At 38.4% G+C, this 25,423-nt stretch overlaps 1 protein-coding gene across 2 annotated transcripts in view; it reads right to left on the minus strand.

Annotated features, from left to right (window-relative positions):
* The window catches only part of CSMD1 (CUB and Sushi multiple domains 1), a 1,878,204-nt gene that overhangs the window by 382,667 nt on the left and 1,470,114 nt on the right, over nucleotides 1-25,423 (minus strand). For both annotated transcript variants that reach the window (XM_084999785.1, XM_021075826.2), the window contains exon 12: nucleotides 19,766-19,878. In XM_084999785.1, the coding sequence (XP_084855911.1) occupies nucleotides 19,766-19,878 (113 nt within the window). The remainder of the gene's footprint in view (nucleotides 1-19,765; nucleotides 19,879-25,423) is intronic.

The raw sequence follows: 25,423 nt of genomic DNA on the forward strand, positions 1-25,423 counted from the left end.
ATCAATGCCCTGTGTATTTAATCTTCACAAGCACAAACCCCCAAACACACACCCCTTATCTAGTGAAAGGGCCTAGAAACAATGAGAAATCAAGAAGCAATGAACATTACAAATGCTCCCATTATAGTCTGAAAGATCACTTTTCACTAAGAGAAGCCAGGGCTCCTCAGATAAATAACTCACTTCATGTCTGAAGCAGGAATTATAAGAGATAAACTGGGAATCTTTCCTAGACCAGAAGTCAAGGAGGCCACCACACACTCAGGAGTTAACTTGAGAAGGCACCAAAAGGCAAAGATAGAACAAATCCATCATCAAGAAAGACAGTAAGTTCTATAGACTGAAAATCATCAGATAAGTTTAAATCCAAGAGTTCTTAATATTGCAGAAGTAAATTAATCACTTTAGAGCAGCAGTTTTCAATCAGGGGAAACTTTGCCACCTCTCTCCCCATTTGGCAATGTCTAAGGACTTTTTTTTTTCAATCTTTACAAATTAAGAGGGCAAGATGCTAGTGGTATCCAATGGATGGAGGCCAGGAATGCTATAAAATGTCATATCATGCACAGGGCAGGCCTTCCTTCCATGCAGCAAACAGACAAATATCTAGCCACAATGTCAAGGTTGCCCAGGTTGAGGACGGCAGGACCTAGGGAAGGAAGTGTTTATCTAGTCTTGCCTACATCAACTTTACCACCCAATCATCAAATAGTATACTTCCCTTTACAGAAGTTCTCTGTTAATACACAGCAAGAGGAATGAAAGATTAGAACACTTCCGCTTGCAGCCCTTATTCAATGAGCAGATCAAGCCAATGTGCACCTCTGGCTGGGTCTCCTGATGGGAGACCACACTGTGAGATGTGACATCATCTCACTGAAAAATCTCAGACTTCTACTGACCAAGCCTCTATATCCTGCTACCAATTTTCAGGAATTTTCTTAAACATCATGGGAATATCATCAGCAAAAAGCAAACTGTGGCAGTAGCTAAAGGACAATCTCTAACCCTTCTCTTTCAACAAACAAATTGCTAAAATAAACACAGAAGGAGGAAAGTATAAATTAAATGCTTGCAAGATACATCAAACAATCACAGTCAAAAAACAATGCATTTTTACTTTTGCTTTTTTTTTTTTCTTTTAGGGCTGCACCAGCAGCATATGGAGGTTCCCAGGCTAGGGGTCCAATCAGAGCTATAGCTGCCAGCCTACACCACAGCCACAGCAATGCCAGATCATTAATGCACTGAGTGAGGCCAGGGATTGAACCTGCAACCTCATGGTTCCTAGTTGGATTCTTTTCCGCTGTACCACGATGGGAACCCCTTTTTTTGTTTGTTTGTTTGTTTTTGCATTTTTGATAATATTCATACTTAGAGTGACATCAGAATGATGGAAGGAAAACAAAACATTTTTTACATTATCAGAATCATATTATCTGGGTCTCATGAAGGTGTAATTTTTCTAACAGCCCCGAAGTAAGGGTGCTGAGCACATATTAAACTCTGGAGAGTTACATGTGCATATATTATCATCACTGTCACCTTTTCATCTCATTTAATTATCATCTTCTTTAATTCTCACAAAAACTCTACCAGGTAGGATATAAGGATGTCCATTTGGAAACCATATACAAGCTCCTGGGTCCCTATGTTTTAAGGTGAAAGCTTTTGGTTTAGTCTCCCAGGCCTCCCCCAAGTCTCAAAATGCTGGCTTAAGAGTTAATGGTTAAAACAAAGAATACAGGTACTAACAAAGAATAGCAGTTAGGCCAGGAGAACTGGTAACAAACAATAGACCAGGCATGTAGATGTATCACAGAATCCTTAGTTAACGTCCTGAATAACATAGATAACAGTGTCTGATGCACATTCCTAAGTTGCTTTTACAGAAACCAGATGCCCATCAGATAGAATTTACTGACCTCCAGACCAGTTGGAACCAGAAGGATGATGGTGTTAACTCCAGAAATACCACCCAGTTACCTTACCACCAGCCAATCAGAGACTTGTGCATGAGCTGATTGATTGAGCACCCTGGACCCTCTCTCTCACCCTTCTTTACAAACCCTTTCCTAGAGGCCATCAGGGAGTTTGGATCTTTTTGAATGTGTGCTGCCCATTCTCCTTGCTTGGCTCCACACTGGGAGCCTTGCAATAAACTCTGCACTTTCCTTCACCACAACCTGGTGTCTGTGGATTGGCTTTACTGAGAGAGGGCGAGCAGGCCTAGGTTTGGTTCAGTTCAATTTTACAGAAATTTCTCAGAAAAAGGAAGTGAAGTCCCACAGAGAGTAGCTTAAACACACTGCTCAAAGCAGGTGAGGCCAAGTTGTGTTCACAACTTTTTCCACACACATTTCTCTTTTTTCTTTCTTTTTTTTCTTAACAGACCAGAGACTTCATGAAACAAGGATGATGAATCTGTTCATCACAGACCATAAAAGGGAAAGCCTGGAGAAAAGGAAATCAACTGGGAGACAGTTGCAATAACCTAGGTAGAAATACACAGCAAATGGTGAGGATGGGAGAAACAAGGCCATACAGCAAGTGAGGCTTTCTGATTTATTTTAATAAAATCCACTAGAGTAAGAGCAAAGCATTGTAAATAGTAAAGGATAAAAATTTGAAGAAAGACCAAAAAAAAAATAACACCAATGGCAACTGAGGGATTATATCCTTGAACAAAAGAATATAATTCAATGGGATATGTTATAGAAAAAGAAAAAGCGTAAAATTTAGATCCATCATTTTGACTTTAAAGGAGACTATACATGGAGGAAACAATGAAATCACTTTTTGTTCTGAGCATACCAGTGGGAACAAGGAATGTCACAGTAAGTCAGAAATACTGTCCTAGACCTGGATTGATAATTACATTTTTGACAAGAAAGTGAACAGTTTGGAAAGATAACAGTAAAGTTGAAATAGACTAAAAAACTCATTTGAAAAGTTTCTTGTAATGGAATTGACTTCAAGAAAGGAAAGAGCCACAGCCTTAGGGAGGGGAAGGAAAAAGGAGCAAGGGGAGGAAATTGTGAATGTGCTTTTTAAAGCATCATTAGGCCATGGAGGGAAGAAAAAAGAGACTGCCCAAAATAAAACTAAGAAAAAAACCCAAACCACTCATGAATCATGCTGCAAAAACTAATTTTTTCTTTTCTAGAGTACGCCCCTTCAGGTAAACTGTTTATTCATCTAGGCTGTTTGCAAAATACACAATATAATTACAGCTTCCAACTGAGGACCCTGTCATAGACTTTAATGAGCTCTCATATCTATTTATGCAATTTATCCAAACAAAACCCAGATTATGATCATCCCCACTTCACAGAAAATGAAAGTGATGTTCAGATGATTAGTGATTAGCTCATGGCCATACTAGCAAAGCCTAGGTGAAAATGCTGGTGGTCATAGCCTCAATTATATATGTAAACTGTGCTGACGAAGGCTTCATGCTGTGTAGACATACAGAAAGCTGTCTAGGAAATCTAAAATACGAATTGTAATTAAAAAAAAATAAACAGGAAAACATGTCTTTTTGGAAATTGTTTTACTTATAATACACAAGAATGTATGTGATGAGATAATCAAGACTTTGGAATTCTGATAACTCTTAGATAGAACTTGCTAGAAATATAAATCTGTGTTGGCTGTGCTCAGGTTATTAATTGTGAATTCTAGCTGGTATATGTAATGATCCTTCATCTAACTTTTGAGAACATGTGGAAAAATTACAGCACTAATTGAGGTGGAGGAAAAAGGGAAATAATTAGCCTGCTGCATGTTTACACATAATGACTTGTTAAACTCTTGTAAAATAGTGGAAGATGTAAAGAATAAAAAAATTGATAAAATGTGAACTCATTTTCAGGAAGGTAGGCTATTCTTAATAAAGTTAAAATGCTGCAAAACATCAGCTGTTATATTCTGACTACCTCATTACTAAAAGGATTTAGAAAACATCAAAAGAGCAATAGAAATGATCAAAGAACTGCAGGCAGTGATAAAAAGATGAAAGGATCTCCATGGAAGAGAAAAGAAATGATGTACAAAAGTCGCTCTGTGACTATCAAACACAAATTAGTGAAAAATAGCATCATATTTTTTCATGACACAAATTCAATAGAATTAAGTATCTCAATGAAATAAAAATGTGAATTTTCACAGCAAAGATGAATAGCTGAGTCTCAAAGGAAAAATGGAATGAACCAAAGAGGGGTAAAAAGAGAGGAGGATGGCTTAGGTTTTGTGCAAAGAAAAATGACATCGGGTGGTATCAGAGGAGGAACTGATAAACAAGGTGTTCTGGGTACGTGGGCTCCCTGTCAGGAAGGCTTAGAAATCCACAGAAAGGCGTCTGCGGCATCATGAACAGCAGAGAAGGGTGAAGGCCCAAGGTTTCTGTGTGATTGTACACTGAATATCTGAGCTCCTGGCCTCTTTTTAAAATATGTTTGTACTCTGCTGCTCAGTTTCACCTTTTGGAACCTGCTCTTTGCTCAGTTCCTGTGGTTTTGGTGATACCATCCACTGTGCAGCCTCACTGACACCCCTGCCTCAGGGACCGCAGGCAGCTGTGAACAGCCATCGGACCCCTGGTACGCTGGGGCACAGCACCTAGGAGGGACCACTCAGCCTTTTGGGTATTGAGATGGATGCCCCAGAAGGTATCTGCACTCTCAGTTTCCTGAGATCATGAATGATAAGAACAGCATGAGCTCAGAGAAGCAGAAAGCCACATTTGTTTATTTACTTTCCTGTCACACACACAGACTTGAAGCCACATGAAAACAAATCAGAGCCTAGAATCTAAGGAGATCCTGATTATGCCTCTGATAATCCTGAAGCCACTTAGGGATGAGTTTCTCTCCACTGCAGCCAAAAGAGCTTTCTTTTAATGACAGAGATAGAATAAGAAATAACAGTAAGATTGAAGTAGAGAGGAATTAGAATGACCCTGTCTTGGTCTATGTGAGATTACAGGAAGTTGAATTAGAGGAGTTGATTGTGAGGAAAAAACAGGAAAGCCTATCAGCGCCTGTTGCTGGAGCCGCCTCTCAATAGGATAAGCAGTTTGGGTGTAAGACTCTTTTGGGACAGGAGTTGTCCATTCACCTTTCTCAGAGGCCAATGCAATGGAGAATATGAAGATGTCTGTGTAGGAGGAAAGCAGAAAAAGTTCTTAAAACAAGAGACTTTCACCCTGACAAGTAGGGGAAAGACATTGCTGTAGCTCTCATTATTGAAGGTGTGAAGGAAAGTGAAAGTTTGCAGTAGAGCCTACAAGACCACAGGTTCTAAGCAGGACAGCATGCTGAGAGATGGTGCATCAGATGGGGAAGCAGCAACATGACCAGTGGGTGGAGTCAGGACCTCAGTGCTCACATCACCTGGGTCTCCCAGGCAGAGCCCCAGCTATACACCCACAGCTAAGGGAGTCATGGTGGATATTATATGTAGATGGTTCAGGCAATGATCACCAATTTTCTGAGTCACATTTTTTTTTGCAAAATATAGTTTTGTGGATGACTTTTTCAACTGTCCACTAATTTTGGAAAGATCATTTAGACATATTTTTTTTCCAAAAGAGGACTACTAACATTAATAACCCCCCTTTTCCAAAGAGAAAATGCAGGAAATGAGGTGAGAACAGATCACGGTGAACTTGAACAATTGTATGTAAACAGAAATCAAAGATGTGTGTGTGTAGGGGAGTGGAAGAGATCCCTTCAAACAAAACAGGAAAGGGTCACCTATGCATTTGCTTTCTCCTCTTCTTTCCTCCCCCCACAACCCTCAGTCTACACAGCATAAGGCAGTGTTGGAAGAACTCACAATGCAATTGGCCTTTGAGACTGCTTAATGAAATTTAAAAAACAAAACCAGTGTTTAAATTATTTGCATTGAAATAGTACGAAGCTGAAGAATTTTAGAGAAAAGTTGAAATCAAATGGGTTTATTTTGAGAAATAACTTGAGAGAGACCGGATTCAGTGTCTTTGATTTTAAAACATTAGATTCTCATCAGCAAACTATTTTTATCTTTCTCCCCATTTTCTTGTTTCTATACTTGTATATTATACCATCATGTAAAACTGGTTGGCTTTGCCCAAGTCACATGCCTTCCCAAGGTCCTTCAACACCTAAGCATGTAAAGGGCTGAGGAAGCGAAACTTTTTTTCTGATTCTATCTTTTCTCTATAGCAAAGAATAAACAAAGGGATTCATGTGAGAACAGAGGAAATAATATTTTAAGTTAGAAAGTTTCAAATTATTCTCAACATTTAGGTCTTGAAGAATCCTCTGTTGCCCTGGTTTAGGACTGCTGTTGCTGCAAGGAGCACTTCTAATGGAAAGGAACCTGGTGGCTGGCCAGCTGGGCAATCAGGTCTTCATTGTCCATTCCGTGGCCAGAAGCTTATCCTTCCCTGGGTGTGAATATATGACATCCAGAACATCACCTGATGCACTGCCTTTTTTTCATTTTCCGCCATATGTCCTGCATGTCAGTGCTCACTCCAATGACAGAAACTAACCATTAGAGTGTGCTCCTCAGCCTGCTTCCAGTTCTGGTGAGACCATGTGGCTCAGGCCTCCACTGCCCACTTGCCTGCATCTTCTACCTCCATCGTGACCTAGTTGTGATTTTCTTTACACTTGACTCTATGGTTGCAAACAGGTCTCTCCTATTCTCTGATAAAATGTAGAGAATGCTCAGCCTGTAAGGACCTGAAATACTTAGATACTTTTTTCTATTCTGGCTCAGTTTTAGGACATTATTGAATTGTTTGCTACTATGTTGAAAATTCAGCTTTGTTCTCTGGTTATTCCCACATCCACACTGAAATATTCCCAGTGGAGGGTTTCCACTAACAGGGGTAACAGTCACATCTCATTTGTCTCACTAATTGTTCCTGAAATTGGTATCCCACAGAAACTAAAGATTCAGAGAAATATTGACTTAGATCTTTTTCCTAGCTGGAAGAAAAGCCTGCAGATGATCTGTTCCCACCTCTCATCATAAGTCAAACTCTCAAAGGCCAGAGAAATGCAAGAAATTTCAAGCCAGACTAACACTGGAGCCCAGGCCTCTGGCTACAGCTCTGTCTACTCCATTGTCTTGTCCCCATCTGTGGTCCTGCCACCTTCCAGACCTTCCCAGGCTAAGTATGGAGCGGCCTGGCTTCACAGCTGGTTTTCTTTTTCATCAGCCTCACACTGCACCAGCTTCCTTTCTTCTCCCTCTGAACTCCCTATAGTAAGGCCAAAAGAAATGTTGTAAGCCACATGGGAAGTCCGAGGCCAAAAGAAATGAACTAATATGCTGACAGGTTAAGAAATATATAGAAAAGAAAATGCATTTGAGTTGAGTCATGAAGATGCTTCTCTAATGAAAGGACCTGCCGGGCTTAGGAACATAAACAAATGTATGAGGATTAAAAAATGTGGGATATACATGGAGAAAGAGTGGTTCAATTGGTAACTCTGAAATCAGTAATGCAAGATGTGATCCACTTTCAAATCAACATAATTTATTAATTCCTCAAAGGACTCCAAAAGTAGTCTTTCTGAGGACACTAAAATTCTAAAGGAAGCAAGATTACAAAAGGAAAAAAAAAAAAAAAGACACAAGTTGTGGGGAAAATGAACAAAGGGAGACAACGTTGTGGCCAAAGTGGACCCCGTTGTATCTGACTCATCCAAGTGGTTAAGAGGCCAGGGAGTATTAGTCATTCAGGACACAGGAGAAGGTAAGAAGGCAGCAAATGTGGCTAGAAAAAAAAACTCAGAAACTTCATTTTCCTTAGAGAGCTAAGCATGTCATCTAGAAGGAGTCGCCACTAGTTTCAGGTTTCCTCACCCTCTTTTGTGAGTATTGAATTCTACCCTGACACAGAGACATGAGACACAGTGAGAAGTGACTCCCCAAACAGGTGGGTCATAATGGTCTCACCCAGTCCTCGACCCCCAGAGAATTTCCATGGTGCCTTATTTCTGTTTACTTTGAGAGTGAAAGCTAACCTGTGAGGACAAATGCTAAGAAGGGGGGCTGGGATGGAGGTCCAGGTGATGGGCCCCTAAACCTCAAATTTCAACATCACATTTCTACATGAGGGTTTAACGTTCTCATGCTGCACCACCTGATCTGCTCACTCCTGCAGGAGGATGCATTTCAGTATTTAATAATGGCTTATTCCACATTACTAAAGGAAATGGTAAAAATTTCATTCATTCATGAAATGGAGCTCAGAAAAAGAATAGAATTGTGGAGTAAATGGTGCCCCTGAAATGCAGCATGGTTCTCAAAGCTGGGCCTGTTGAGTGTCAGTGCAGCTCAACAACAACAGCCCATCCAACAAAGCAATGAGTAATTTTCTCAAAATCAAATTCTAGTAGGTAGTTTAGTTGTTGTCACTGTTGTGTGTCTTTATTTTGTTTTAATAATATCATATGTTAATACTATTAGTCTGTAGGTGGAACAAATGACTACTGGTTGAGTAAGTGTGTAATTGACCAGAAGAAAACAGCAACAGCAAACACATGGAACCATATGACCTCAGCCTCAGATAGTCAATATTAATATGTTTGGCTATTACATGCTTTAATTTAAGTGACTTACCAAATTATCAGAACGTTTTGCTTTCTAAACAGAACTTCTTTATTATAATACAGCTTATATAATTTTTAATATCATTAAACACAGCTCTGAGAGAATTCATATCCAAGAGTTACTGTATACATTTAATTTTTACATTCACCTCTACTAGTAACCTCAGTAAAATTACAGCAATGTCATAAAATGAGATTTTGATTTGCTCTAGTTAAATTTATAAACTGAAGAATTGACAACTCAAAGGAAGCTATCAGTATTTTCAGATGAAGTACTCATCCATGGAGTTGTTTCTCTCATAACTCCTATTTTTTTTTTTAGCACACACACAGAAACACTGCATGGTTCAAAACTGACTAATAAAACTCTGAAAATCTACATAGGGTTAGCTCTACACAAACTGACTGCAGACTCTGTTGTCAGATTGCTAAACATCAACCATCTAGATGATCAAGAAGTTCATTTATATGTTAAACAGAAATCTAGTCATAGTCCAATTTTATATTCTTGGAGAAAGAAAAACCTACTAGAAAAGAATGCAATGAATCGCTACTTATTCCTAGCAAACAATAGTTTACTCTCACATTTTTCAGATATTCTATATATGGATAAATGTATATAAACATCATATATTATATATATATAAATGTATATATAAACATTACACAGTAAATGTTAAAAATTATTTCAAAAATACTTATGTGTGAATCCTTTTGTAATAGTAAAAATGAAAACAAACTAACAAATGAAAAATAACTTGCAAGAATATGACAACCAAGAATTTAAACACTGCAGGTACATTCAAGGAAGGAAAATATTTAAAAAGAAAAAAAACAATCCGGCAATGCCTAATTTCAACTCAGTTGCACAGTTATAAGATCAAGTTAATAAAATGAGCATGATGAATGTATTAAACAATATATTGAATCAGAAATATAGTGTATTTATACTCTATTTTATTTTCTTATATTTGTATAAACTATATACTTCTTTCATTTCCCTCATTTATCACTACTTAAAATTACTTTCCTTTTTTTTTTTTTTTTTTTTGTCTTTTTAGCGCCACATCTGGGGAATATGGAAGTTCCCAGTCAAGGGGTCAAATTAGAGCTGTAGCTGCCAACTTGTGCCACAGCAACAGCCACACCATTTTTGAGCCATGTCCATGACCTATATTATACCACAGCTCACCAGATCCTTAACCTACTGAGCGAGGCCTGGGATTGAACCCGAGTCCTCATGGTTGTTAGTCAGGTTTGTTACTGTTGAGCCACAACAGGAACTCCCTACGTCCTCTTATTTAAAAAATTGTATGAAAACATTATTGGTTGAAAATGTTGTGCCAACTTCTGCTATACAGCAAAGTAATTCAGTTGTATATACTTGATTCAGTCATGTATATTCTTTTTTACATTCTCTTCCATCATGGTTTGTCCCAGGAGACTAGATATAGTTCCCTGTGCTATACAGTAAGGTCCTCATTGATTACCCAGTCTAAATGTAATAGTTTGCATCTACCAACCCTAAACTCCCAGCCCACCCCTCCCTCACCCTTCCCCCTTGGCAACCACAAGTCTGTTCTCTATGTCTATGAGTCTGTTTCTGTTTTGTAGATATGTTAATTTGCACCATATTTTAGATTCCACATATAAGTGACATATAGTATTTGTCTTTCTCTTTCTAACTTACCTCACTTAGTATGAGAGTCTCTAGTTTCATCCATGTTGCTGCAAATGGCATTATTTCATGCATTATTTTACGGCTGAATAATATTCTATTGCATATATGTACCACAGTGTCCATATCCATTCATCTGTTAATGGACATTTAGGTTATTTCCCTGTCTTGGCTATTGCGAATAGTGCTGCAATGAACATAGGGTTGCATGTATTTTTTTGAATTATAGTTTTATCTGGATATAGTCCCAGGAGTGGGATTGTAGGATCATATAGTAGCTCTATTTTCAGTTTTCTAAGGAAGCTCCATACTGTTTTCCATAGTGGTTGTGCCATTTTACATTCCCACCAACAGTGCAGGAGGGTTCCCTTTTCTCCACACCTTCTCCAGCATTTGTTATTTGTGGACTTATTAATGATGGCCATTCTGACCAGTGTGAGGTGTTACCTCACTGTAGTTTTGATTTGCATTTTCTAATAATTAGTAATGTTGAACATCTTTTTATGTGCCTACTGGCCGTCCATATATCTTCTTCAGAGAAATGTCTATTAAGTCTTCTGCCCATTCCTTGATTGGGTTGTTTGCTCTTTTGTTGTTGACTTGTATGAGTTGATTTTATATTTTGAAGATTAAGCCCTTGTCAGTCGCATCATTTGCAAATATCTTCCCCCGATTCATAGGTTGTCTTTTCAATTTTTTATCATTTCCTTTGCTGTGCAAAACCTTGTAAATGTGATTAGGTTCCATTTCTTTCTTTTTGTTTTTATTTATATTGTTTTGGGAGACTGATCTAATAAAACATTTGCACAATTTATATCAGAATGTTTTGCCTATGTTCTCTTCTAGGATTTTTATGGTGTCTTGTATTATGTTTAAATCTTTAGGTCATTTTGAGTTTATTTTTGTGCATGGTGTGAGGGTATGTTCTAATTTACAGGCAGCTGTCCAGCGTTCCCAGCACCACTTGCTAAAGAGACTATCTTTTCCCCATTTTGTATTCTTGCCTCCTCTCTATCCCATTTGTTTATTGTAGGGATTGGTTTACATGATTACGTCAAATGAGGTGTCCAGACCCAAGAGAGCCAGTGGTATAAGTTCCAATCCAAATCAGAGTTCAAATGAAGGAATGTCTAATGTTCTAGTTCAAAGACAGTGAAGCAGAGAGAGCAACTTTTCTTCACTCAGCCTGTCCTTCTAGTCAAAGCCTTTGACTGACTGGATGAGACCCACCCAGACTGGAGAGGTTTATCTGTTTTACTCAGTTACCAACTCAAATATTAACCTCATCCAGAAACACCCCTACTCTGACACACACAGAATAATGTTTGACCAAATGTTTGGGTACCCTGGGGATCGTCAAGATGACCCATAAAATTAACCATCAAAGGATCTCAAAGATTATACAACATTGATGCTGTCTCAGCTATTTTGTCCAGCAAGATGAGAGAAGAGACGCTTGTCTGAACTGTACCCTATTTTCCTCTGTTTAGTGCACCACAGAGTTATGGGATTACAGATTACAGATTAAGATGTCTAAACTGACCTTCATTCTCTCACATTATCAATGTGTTCATAGGACCTAGAAGACAATTCTGTTTCTGGTATGAAATGGTAATGCTAAACCCAAATTTCACTGAAATAATTCTTAGCAGGAGCCTAAAATAGGTCTTGTTTTATTACATAGCAGCACATCACAGGGAACGTTTCCTTTAATTTACCCCCTGCTAAAATTTTAAATAGCTATGGCAAATTACATAAAACATGATTTGTAGAAATCAGTTCATCAACACGTGTAATGAACTGTAACTTAACATTATTTTTGTGACAAAAAAAATGATCCAAAGTTAACCTCCTTAACTAGGCAGTGAGGCCATAAAAATGCTAGGCCACCAGCACTGCAAATTCGTCATTATTTGAACAAACACCCAGATATTTTGTTTGCTTCTCTCCAACCTTCCTCAGTGTGAGAAGAGGCAGTGGTGGTGGGGGGCCCAACTCTGTACTGAGATTTTGTTTTCCTTTCTCTTCTAGTGAATAAAAACACTGCTGTAATATGTAATGTATATTTTATTTTTAAAGGTATGTATCTCAAGCCCTACTACATACTATTTTAACAAGAATTCTTACATATTATTAAATGTAATAATTATTACATATTATTAAATATAAGATTGGTTTACAAAAATTTTTTTTCATCACACGGTCATCAGTATTTACCTTTGTAGCTTAATGATAGGAATTTTGAAATATAAAGTCAAAACCTATGCACTAAGCAGGTTAGCTTTCCACATATATTATTCTGCTACTTGTATACATATTAATTATACATATATATTAATCCCATATAAGATTTATACATATACAAGTTATATGGTTTTATATTATATATGAATTGTATGTGATTTATGAATTATATATGTATATCTCATATAGTTATATAATGTATAGCAGTTATATATTATATATACATATTAGGTCTTATAAAGTTTAATAAATAGTATTACTTATATAGGTATATTATAGTAATTTACATTATTTTTTTTACCTTTTGGGTTCTTGACTAGATTATTTTGAATTAAATATTTTCATAGTAAAAAGATTTTCAGCAAATATCACCTCTCTCCTCTTACTTTCTTAGACATCTGACATATCTCCCTAAAGAGTTCTCATTTTTTAAACTTTGCATACTTTTTTCCAATAATTTTCTTAATTATCAGCATATTCTTTTTCTATATATACATATGTATTTATGTACACAGGTGTATGATATGTATATGTTTACATATATACATATAAAACCTATATACATACAAACTCAAGTCTAGCAAGACAATTTATATATATATATATATATATATATATATTTTTTTTTTTTTTTTTTTTTTTTTTTAGGGCCACACATGCAGCACATGGAGGTTCCTAGGCTCGGGGTCAAACCAGAGCTACAGTTGCTGGCCTACACCACAGCCACAGCCACATAGAATCTGGGCCTAATCTCTGATCTACACAACAGTGCATGGCAATGCCAAGTCCTTAACCCACTGAGCAAGGCCAGGGATCACACCCACAACCTCATGGTTACTAGTCGGATTCCTTTCTGCTGGGCCACAATGGGAACTCTAATAATTTATAAATTGTTTATGTTTCCTTTGGAAGTTCTTGAACCACCCACAGGGACTACATTTGTGTTTTATTTATTTAATTTTTTAATTTTTTGTCTTTTATGGCCACACCCCTGGCATATGGAGGTTCCCAGGCTAGGGGTCCAATCAGATCTACAGCCACCGGCCTACACCACAGCCACAGTAACGTGGAATCTGAGCCCTATCTTCAATCTATACCACAGCTCATGGCAATACAGGATCCTTAACCTGCTAATTGAGGCCAGGGATCGAACCTGCATCCTCATATATGCTAGTCAGATGTGTTTCCACTTAGCCACGAAGGGAACTCCCAGTGACTACTTTGTATTTTAGTTTTGGAGTTTTCCTCTGCTCTCCCTTCCACACCCTGTGATTCCCAAGCATAGCCAAGCCTTTTTCTGGGCTCCTTTGCCCAGTTGCTGTAACACAGACTCTTTCTTAAGAGTTTAAGTTAAGTGAGGATACTCCGGTGGCACCTTGAGCAGAGGTGACAGAGGTGAGTGCTTCTGAGGTGGCAGAGAAGGGAGAAAACCCAGAGGCACCCAAGACCAAGGGCCTGGTGATGCAGGTCCACAAGCAGGTGTAGTGGGCCCAGGGATCTCCCCGCCTGTCACTGACTCGGGGCTACTTCCCATCCCCATGTGCCTGGCGGGGGGTCCTTCTATGAGACATGACAGTGCCCAAAGTGTCAGAGTCACAAGCATGATGCAAAGCCTAGAGGACCCCCAAATGTTCTATGCCCTTGAAAACACAAGCTTAACAAGATAATTTATAAATTATTTATGTTTCCTTTTGAAGCTGTTGAATCAGCATTTGGGGAATTCTCACCATCCTGGTGAAATGGAGGGGTGGAGGGGCAGAGAGGGGCTGACGTGGGGTCCCTCCAGTCATGACTGAGATTAAATTTACAGCCACTTTGTTAGTATGGGGTCCCTGAAGGAAATTCAAAATGATTTTAAAATAAGATGGTGTGATAATTCTTGTCTATCAAAGCTTATATGGAGTTTATAAGCAAAGAGACAAATCATGACTTTAGGTTTGATGTTTGAAAATTCTGGAAGGATACATAAGGCAATATGGAGAGCTACTACCTTGAGGGAATTACCTGGCCAAGTCAGAAGGTACGGAGAAGGGACACTTACTATTCCTCCATATTTAACCATAAGTACTAATATTTATACAATCAAAAAAAAATGTGTAATAGTCTGAAAAAACTGTAAAATAATCTCAAAATTGAAAGCGGAAAATGTGTATGTGAATAATAGCTAGCATTTCCAATGCTACATAGTGTGGGCTTCCCATGCTTTAAATCAATTGATTTTACAACAGACTATTGAAACTGGTGTCATTATTATTTTTTCCTTTTCTTTTCTTTCTTTTTTTCTTTTTCGTTTCTTTTCTTTTTTTTTTTTTTTTTTTTTTTTGGTCTTTTTAGGGCCTCACCTATGGCATATGGAAGTTCCCAAGCTAGGAGCGGAATCAGGGCTGCAGCTGCTGGCCTACACCACAACCACAGCAACACCAGATCCGAGCCACATCTGTGATGTACACCACAGTTCACGGCAATGCCAAATCCTTAATACCCTGAGAGAGGCCAGGGATTGAACCCACATCCTCATGGATACTAGATTCATTACCACTGGGCCACAATGGGAACTCTTCCTTTTCATTTAGAGTGAGGGATCTGACACATGGGGAGGTTAAACCGCCTCCCCTAAGGTACACAGCTAATAATTGGTGGACGGGTCACCCTGGATAGTCTGGTGTTGGAGCCTGTGTTCTGTACCATTATAGCAAATGTTAGTTCAAATCATGCAAAATCAAAACCTAGAAAGTGAAAGCATATGTAAATATCAGCTGTATGTATTTTCTGATAATATAATAAACAACTGTATTTCCAATCAAATAAAGTAATTATTTATATATTTGATGATCCCCTTTACAAATGATTTTTATTTTATCCCCAGTGGCTAGCTTAATACAGCCCTTTGGAAATACCAGTTTCTAGAATGTCTCCTTTTGATAAATTATATTCTCTCAATTTTTTAAATCCTTAAATCTTATATTGATTTTCTGTTTTAATTATCCTTTTAACTATGGAATATTGTTCTGTCAAAAAGTAATAAATGGCCTTGAACTGGCAATCGCTCAAGGGTTGATGCCCATCTACATTTCCATGACTTCTTATGTTGTAGCTATTAAAAGGCTATTGAGACTGTTAACGGAGCACTGATTAGAGCTAGATGTAATTATAATTAATGCTACACTGGTCATTCGAACTGGAACATGACCCTGGGAAGAATATTTGTACTGTAATTGAGGTACTTACACCCCTGAATAGTCAAGGATCCTCAATTTGGGAACTTAAGCTCCTGCCTATACCTTTGATCATATAAACCTAATGACATATGTCTTAAAACTGCTGGATTTAATTTACTGTCAGGTGCCCTGTTGGGAAGTGTTTGGTATTTCACTGGTGCATTTAGATTTTACCAAAGGTGGTAGTAAGCGTAGGTCATGTGGAAAGGATTACACGTCTAACCCTGCTTTCTTAAATAATGCCACAGTCATGTAGAAGTTCAATTAAAGGTCAACTCTAAAAATCCAAATGTCAGGCAGTAGCCACCAATTATCTGTGCATTCTAGTCCTAACCTTCGCAAGGGAGGTAAATATCATCTTTGGTTGTAGTGTTTCTTATTAAAAAGGGTCATGGAGTCTGCAGCGCAGCCCATGTTTCCAGCAAGGAAGAAACTTTCACATCTGTAGATAAGGTTGCTCAGGTAGGGTCCTCTCCTCACCGCAGGATCTTTTAACGTTGTACCTTTTCTGCTTCAACTCACAAGGCAAGGGTGTAGCCCTGCCAAGCTGCATTCACTGTTGACTCATGACACTATCACCTACCATCTTTGCCATTTTGACATTGGGAGATGCTTTTTAATTATCTGCCTCATTGGTTTGGTAGGCAGTAACCACTAGCTGCATTTTTTTTCACCACCTGAATACCCTACAGTGGACAACTGGAAAAAAAAGGAACAACTATTTCTTTATTCAAATTCTCATACAAAATTGGAGAAAATAAAATCCCAACCCTCCATATTAATATTTCTCATTTCCACCTGGGTATGCAAACCTCCCTCATGTCAAAGATTTCAACTCAGGAATTAACAAAGGAATCAGTAACATGATTTTAAAAACTGTTTCAAAGGAGAATTCAAAGAAAATGTGCATATAGACATAACCAAAACAAAATTGCTAATAGATGCAAAAGTCTTCAATATCCATAGGGGGAGTATAATCAACTGCATCATCTCCCATGTCAATTTCCTAATTTTTCCTGATGGCAACTTAAACATTAATTCTTTTTTATCAATTCCTTTACTGATAATAAATAAAATACAAACGAAATAACCACTTTCATTGTACTACAGTTCTTTTCAGTTTATTACTTCCCTAGAATTTTGAAAGTTTAATTGTGAAAAGAATGTAAAATTTTGAAAATGTAAATGGTTATGTAGAACATGTATTTATGTTCTATTCCGAATGCCTATTGTATATTTTCTTAGATTATAGTCTATAACAACAATTTTTTTTCAATAATGAATCTCTTGTGTGTCAGTATTATCTGCTTAAAAATGGAATTTCCTGGTAATTTTGATCAATTATCAGTGCAAATGTATTTATAAGATAGCATAAAATGAGCCTGAAGAGACTTCTGATGACTATAGTTTGAATTCAAGATGAGAACAGGTTCTTTTCAGTCTTATTGGAAACGACTTCAAAATAATTGTAGTTTATTGAAAGGATGTCAGTATATGCAAAATAGGGGCTTAAATATATATTTTAAGTTTTATAAGTAATTTTATTTAATAATTTCTAAAACATTGTTAATATTATTAAGGTCATAATATCATAACTGCAGACATATTTCATCTCTGGGCCCAAGAGAACAATTGCTTTTAGTAAAAATAAGAAGGGTGTGAGCTGAATGCACAAGCAGTGCATCCATCACCATTTTGCTTTTGCATAACCCCAGAGGAAGAATTTAACATGTTCATGAGCTTTTTAAAATGTTTATTCCTCGAATCAGGACTCCTTAGTTACTGATATAGAGAACATGAAAGCCCAGATCTAAAGTTAAATGGTCTGTGTGTTCTTGTGTGCATATTTTTTGCCACTTAAAACAGATGTGCTTCCTGATAGCTATTCTAGGTGCCCTGCGGTTGGAATATTATGAACATCATACTGTTCTTTATATTCCAATCACATATTCTCCTTCTACCTTGTTTCACTCTTGGTCCTTTGCTGTTTCGAGAGAGACCAGCCCATGGATTGTGATGTGCTCCCAGAGCCTGGGGGCGGGCTAGCTGGCCGCTGCAACCCCCACAAGAGAGGGGTTATGTGCGTAAGGCCAGCAGCTGCAGCTTGGATTCAACCCCTGGCCTGGGAACTTCCATGTGCCACAGGAGCAGCCCTAAAAAGCAAAAACAAAAAACAAAAACAATCAATACGCTACAGTTAGAAGATGTGTTTCCTAGGAGACACTTCCAGATGAAACAGTGTATATGGGGTGGTACCATGAGACTGTTTAAGGAAGTATCGTACAGAGCAGGAAGCCCTGCCAGCATGGAAGCCTCTTTGCTTCGGCAAACTGTCTATGAGATGATGACCTGGAATAAGAGATGAAGCCAACTTCCCAAAGGAGCATCTCTTCTCTAGAGCCAGAAGGACTCCAAGCCCTCAAAACCAGGTTTTCTCCTCTACAAGTGCTGAGTAGGATTTCCCTCCATCTCTGTCTCTACTTCCCTGTCTTCCATCAGAAAACCCAGGCATTTGTACACAGGATGGGTACGATAAGTTCAGTTGAACTGATGCCACTCAAATTCATACTTTGTTCTAAAGGTTTCCCTTAATTATAACAACTCCCTCTTGGCAAGAGATAAAAAGTCAAGATCACAAGCATGAACACATTTTTTTTTTGTCTTTTTGTCTTTTTAGGGACGCACCTGCAGCATATGGAGGTTCTCAGGCTAGGGGTCCAATCGGAGCTATTGCTGCCGGCCTACACCAGAGCCATAGCAATGCCAGATCCAAGCAGTATCTGTGACTTACACCACAGCTCACAGCAATGTCAGATCCTTAACCAACTGAGCGAGGTCAGGGATTGAACCCGCATCCTCACGGTTCCTAGTCAGATTCATTTCCACTGTGGGAACTCCAGCATGAACACATTCCATAATTACACATTATACCTAATATCTCTTCATTTTGCCACAATGAGGGCACACATCATGGCCAGCCAAGCTTTCAAAAAGTTAAAATTTCTCCCTTGCAAAAGAGAGCTATAAGTAGAACTTTAATTGAGGAAGTTGCAAATAATTAGTTCTTATTTTTAAACATTGTTCTGGCTTGTCAGTTTGGGTCATATCTAACACATGGAGAATGGCCTGGCTCTAGTGAAGAGGCATGTTTTAGTATATGTGCTGCTGAAGCAAGCACAGGGAAGGATGGTTTTAAAGGCTGGTAGGTGCAAATGCTGGAGAGGGTGTGGAGAAAAGGTAACCCTCCTGCATTGTTGGTGGGAATATAAGCTGGTACAACCACTGTGGAGAACAATATGGAGGTACCTTAGAAAACTATACATAGAACTACCATATGACCCAGTAATCTCACTCTTGGGCATATATCCGGAAAAAACTTTCTTTGAAAAAGACACATGCACCCACACGTTCATTGCAGCTCTATTCACAATAGCCAAGACATGGAATCAACCTAAATGTCCATCGACAGATGATTGGATTAGGAAGATGTGGTATGTATACACAATGGAATACTACTCAGCCATAAAAAAGAACAAAATAATGCCATTTGCAGCAACATGGATGGAACTAGAGACTCTCATACTGAGTGAAGTAAGTCAGAAAGAGAAAGACAAATACCATATGATATCACTTATATCTGGAATCTAATATATGGCACAAATGAACCTTCCCACAGAAAGGAAAATCATGGACTTGGATAATAGACTTGTGGTTGCCAAGGGGGAGGGGAAGGGAGTGAGATGGATTGGGAGCTTGGGGTTAATAGATGCAAACTATTGCCTTTGGAATATATAAGTAATGAGATCCTGCTGTGTAGCACTGGAAACTATGTCTAGTCTCTTAAGATGGAGCATGATAATGTGAGAAAAAAGAATATACTTGCATATGTAACTGGGTCACTATTCTGTACAGTAGAAAATTGACAGAACACTGTAAAGGAGCTATAATGAAAAAATTAAAAACCATTATATAAAAAGTTTAAAAAATTAAAAAATTAAAAAATTTGGCCATACCTTGGTAAACGGCTTTAAATCCAGGAGAGGCGATGCTGTCGTCAGACTGTAGGTGCAGCCACATCTGGTTGCTCATACTCACGATAAGGTCAGGAACGCTGGAGCCAGTGAGTCTGCAGAGAAGAGAAATGTTAAAATTACTACTTCAGGCACAAAATATCTCCACTTTTAGCTTGGTGGGGATGGGGGGCATTCTGCTTAAACAAGCAAGCTATAGATAGATAGACAGACAGACAGATAGACAGACATATAGGGATATGTAGCAAGACTCTCCTTCAAAGAATCTTTAGGGACTTGTAATTTATATTCATGTTTGAATTGCAATATCATTGGCCCCTTACAGTATTTCTTCTACTGTGTAACTGTGAATTTGGATCTTTCATTTTGAAAATCGCCTTAGGGTGACCAACCTTCCCATTTGTCTGGAACTGAAGGGCTTCTCTGGATGCAGGGCTTTTAGTGCTGAAACTGGGTCAGTGCTGGACAAACTGGGAGGGCTGGTCATCCTCTGTGATGGAGAGATGTGCTCTATTACTGTGTGGTGTCCTAACATCGCACCATTAATGTGAAAGCACGTCTAAGCTGAGAAACACTCTAGTGGCTTCACAGAATGCTAGGGTTTCATAGTCTGGAATTTCAGATGCCTTTACCACAAAATCCATTTTGAAATTATATCATAGGCTGGAATCTTCCTTAGCACTAAAAAGAAATGATCTATCAAGCCATCAAAAGACATGGAAGAACTGTAAATGCATTTACTGAGTGAAAGAAGCCAATCTGAAAAATCCACACACTCTGTGATTCCAACTCTATGAAATTCAGGAAAAGGCAAAACTATGGAGGCAGTAAAAAGATCAGTGGTTGCCAAGGGATGGGGGGAGGGAGAGAACAGCAGAGCCCAGAGGGTTCTTAGGGCAGTGAAACTAGTCTGCGTGATACTGTGATGACGGGTACATGTCATCACACACTTGCCCAAACCCACAGAATGTGCAACACTAAGAATGAACCCTAATGTAAACTATGGACTTTGGGTCATGATGACGTGTCCAGGTAGGTTCATCTTTGGGAAAAAAAAAAAGTACCACCAGGTGGGGATGTTAATAATGGGGGGATGTTAATAATGGGGGAGTCTATACATGTGGGGGGCAGGGGGTATATGAGAAATCTCTATACCTCCCTCTTAGTTTTGCTCTGAATGTACAACTGCTCTAAATAAAGTTTGGACACACACAGACACACACAGGAAACCCAAAGTAACGGCAGATTACGAGAATACTGATGAGAAGAATAGCATCCACAGCTGAGACAGATTAGGCAAATTTATTGACCTTTCCCTCTGCATATTAATGCCAGGTCACAGTGAACGGAAGTTTCACAGAGCATTCATTGTGCATTAACAAAACAGTCACATAGTGGCTGCCATCAGCCAGTGAGAAGAAACACTAAATCCATTGACTGAAGTCAACATGCTGACAGAAAAGCATGTTGAAAGAGAAAAAGTGAGAGGAAAAAAATCAATTCAACCAAAACAAATGCCTCTAATCAAATAGGAATGTTTGCTTTCAGGTATAGGAGCACATGGTTCACCCATCAATCACAGCGTTTATGCATCAACACGATGTTCTCACCTGAGGCGTGGTGGAAAACTTCATCTTCAAAGGAAGATGAACAGCCGTGATTACACATGGGGTTACACACAAATTGAAAAAAAAGGAATATTTCAGTGAGTGATGTATAGTCACTAAATATGTACTTCTTTCTGTAGATTTTCCTTCGTTGGGAAGATGGTTCCTTTATGTTTTAGTCGTTCTGTTTGCTTGCTGGATTTGAAGAGAGATTTTGTTCCTCCTTATGAGTACATTTTAACCCTCTCTGACTGCTTTCCCATGTCTTGTAAATGTCACAAACCTATTATTACCCTATGCAACTACTTCTTCCTTGGAAATGGGATTGTTTCAATAATTTGTAACTAAAAAATAAAATAGATTCAAGGTTTTTTTTTTTTTTTTTTTTTTTTTTTTTGTCTTTTTAGGGCCACACCTACTGCATTTGAAGGTTCTCAGGCTAGGGGTTGAATCAGAGCTGAAGCCACTGGCCTACACCAAAGCCACAGCAACGCCAGATTTGAGCCAAGTCTGTGACTTACACCACAGCTCACAGCAACGCTGGATCCTTAACCCACTAATCAAGGCCAGGGAGCAAGCCTGCATCCTCATGGATGCTGGTCAGATTCTTTTCTGCTGAGCCATGATGGGAACTCCAAGATTTAAGTTTTGATGAAATATTTAAATAGTCATCATTAACACATAAGCTACCCTTGCTTTATTTTCTCCCAAATTGACTTTCTAGTACATAATGTTTTAATTTAAATTTAAAACTATTCTAATGAATCACTAAATAATTTGATTTATTTGTTTGAAAATTATAATAAAATTTTCTTTGGGGAAAAAAAGTCATCATATCAGAGGTGCCTAGCTTTCCATCACCCTCTCCTTCAATGTTGGGTTCTCATTCTGTTTCCCCAACCATATTGCTGTTTTTAAGCATCCTCCAAAAATAGTGGCATGTTTCAGCCTCCAGGTTTTTGGTGACCTTTAAATCACTGCCTGGAGCGCCTCTGCTTCCTAGGTAAGAACGAGGAGCTCTTATGGACAGAGGGCTCTCACTCACTATTTTCCACTTCCCTTAGTCAAGGCAGGGATGTTTCCTCCTCGGTCATTGTAGAAACTGGCACACACCTCAGCATCCATCTCCCACCAAATTCTAAACCTGCTTGAGAATGAGCTTATGTCACTTGACCATTTTATCCCCAGACTCTGGTATATAATATGCGACAATTTTTTAAAAAATGTGTAATGGAAAATATAAATTAGTCCTCATTAAAATTCATTAACTACATGTTTAAATTTCATAGGGATATCTCTAAATAATTACTTAAACTTTTGTTTCATCTTAGCATAATAAAGTCTTGGTATTTGGGGCCCTGTTGTAGCTCTGTTCTTGAGTTTCCCCATGATTTCAGCTATTATTTTACCTCTCTGCCATTGTCTTCATCTGGGGAATAACTGTATTATCTTGTCTTAAAGGAATCATTCAGATCTAAAATCCTATCATCTTTTCAGCAGATTTCGGCTGTGATAAAGCCCTTTCCCTCTATATAGTTTGTTTAATACACCTCCTTGCAGTCAGGATCCATGAACTGGAATCAGCAGTATTTATAAATGTATCTTCCAGCATATTGAATGATTAATCCAGAATGTGGTAAATGACTTCTGATTATGTTCCTTTTCTACAACCAGGGCACATTGCATTGGAGAGAATGTCTGAACTCTTTCACATGAAAATGGGTCACTGTTCTTTAAAGCTTAATTGCCCATATGAGGCTGCAAATTTATGATGCTTTGGTTGCAGCTAATGGTACAGTGTATATGAAAACCATCTCATTTCTTGACAGATCTTTTTGGATCTTTGAAAAGATTCAACAATTCTATCCTTACGCCCATGAAATATGTTTGCTAGAAAGAGATCATGAAGTTGAACTGACAGCTTTCACTCAGCGTAACACCATGAACACCATGTGATTCTCCACATTTCTGTGTGTCAATAGGCTATTATACCTTGGTACTAATGAACAGAACTTCCTTGTATGAATATACCAAGGGGTGTTTATCTCTTCATCAGTCTAAGGATATTTACATCCTTTCCAGTTGTTTGGCAGTTATAAACAGTTACTGTAACCATTCATGTAGAGCGAATTTTACTTCTCTAGGATAAATACCTAGGACTAGGATTGCTGGATCATATAATAAATATTTAACTTTGTATGAAACTTCCAATCTGTTTTCCAGAGTAGCTGCACCATTTTACATTCCCACTTACTGTCTCAAAAATTACACAGCACGTGATTCTATTTATGTGATAGTCTCAAAAAGGTAACATTATAATGAAGGGGAATAAAAATCAGTGGTATAGGATTTAAGGTGGGAGAGAGTGTCACTACAAAGAAATAACTCAGATTTTTTTGGAGGGGGTGAAAAAATTGTTCTGTATCCTGATTCTAATGGCTGTTACACAAATCTATACGTGTATTAGTACTTATACATCTGTACTCCAAAAGTTTCTATTTTACCATATACTAATTAAAGAAGTAATTTGTTTAAATTTAGAGATTAAAAAAAAAAACCCACCCTCTGAGCATGCCACAAAACTGTCAAAACATGAATTTGATGCAATGTAACACCTGTAATATGTCACACCTGCATCCTATTGGTAGGTACCTGAAAGGAAAAGGGAACCTTTAAAATATTCCTTTCAATTGTAAATCCAGCAAGTGAAAACTAAATGTTACTCCTAGTTAAAACCTGGCCTAAACTCTTTACAGTTTTTAAACATCAATAAATTTCATAAATTATGAAGAAAGTATAGGAAATGCAGAGTTATTTAAGATACATATTTTAGTTGGCTCTTTGCCTCGACTGGGTTGATACATTGTGTGCTGGAGGTTAACAAGGAGAGGTTAAGACACAGGTGTGATCTGTGTAGGAGGCGCCTGGTAGGAACCACTCCACTCAGGGATTGACTAAATTGCCTTTAGTAATATTCACAGATGCCCTGATACAAATCCTTGGTGAAAGTTGGCAGAGCCAGAGTCACAGGTTGACTTCATCATTAAAGAAACCAAGGCTGAAAGGATTTAAACTCTGGGGTTGGGAGGATATATTTATAATCTGAGGTTCTGCACATCTTTAAGTACAATACTGACCAGACCCAGAAAGCAAATCCGCCTGAATGCAGCCCTGGTCAGAGAGTTAAAGGGTCTCCATCCAACAGCATCCAGCCAGCTCCTCCAATAACGGAGTCACCAGTAATGGTCTATTTGCACCACATGTAACAGAACAGAGAGCCAGACAGGTGGAGAGGAGCAGGACTCTTGACTTTTACATCAAATTAGCTCTAAAAAATCAATCGGGGCAGTAGTTTTATAAAATAAATTATCATACTATTATATAATGTTAAACCCGGAGATGAGCAGCACATGTGCTGAAGTTGTCACAATTTTTCCAGTTGACATCAATGTGAAATTAGAGCCGGCTTTGCAGTGAGTGGCTCCTGCACATACTTTGTTCAAATGTGCGGACTTTATTCACTGTGCTGGGATCCACACTGGCCAGGCAGCCCAGAAGATGATGTTAGTTATATCCATCATCTGCCGTCTCCACTTTCTACCACCGAACAGTATCAGAATTGTAAAGCCGTTCTATGTGCAGCTGTCAACAAAATACTGAATCCAAACTTATCTTGCACATGAAAGGAAAAAAAGTTTACTAAGGCCCATAATGAAGTTACTTTACAGACTTCTGTTTTTGAGTGCAGCCCAGACTATTTAAAAGTATATGGACATGGACACCTTTTCTTCCATTCTCTCCCCTGATAAGCTCAGGTATAAACTCTGGAAATGGCACAAGAGACAACCAGAAAAGGACTCTGAAAGAAGGCAGGGAAAGGCAAACTGGTCTGAGACTCCAGGACAAAGAAATAGTATATCGCAGGCTGTCTGTGTACACCCACAAACAGTGGACCCACCCAGACCTGGTGTTTCCAGAGCCCTGACCAGGCCACAGAGGCTCCAGGTAAGATGCATCCTTACTGGGATGCAAC

The sequence above is a fragment of the Sus scrofa genome, chromosome 15, assembly GCF_054392235.1.
Source record: "Sus scrofa isolate SSC_HxYL_T2T_F1_AM1 chromosome 15, Sscrofa_HxYL_maternal_Yorkshire_Landrace_v2.0, whole genome shotgun sequence".
NCBI lineage: Eukaryota > Metazoa > Chordata > Mammalia > Artiodactyla > Suidae > Sus > Sus scrofa.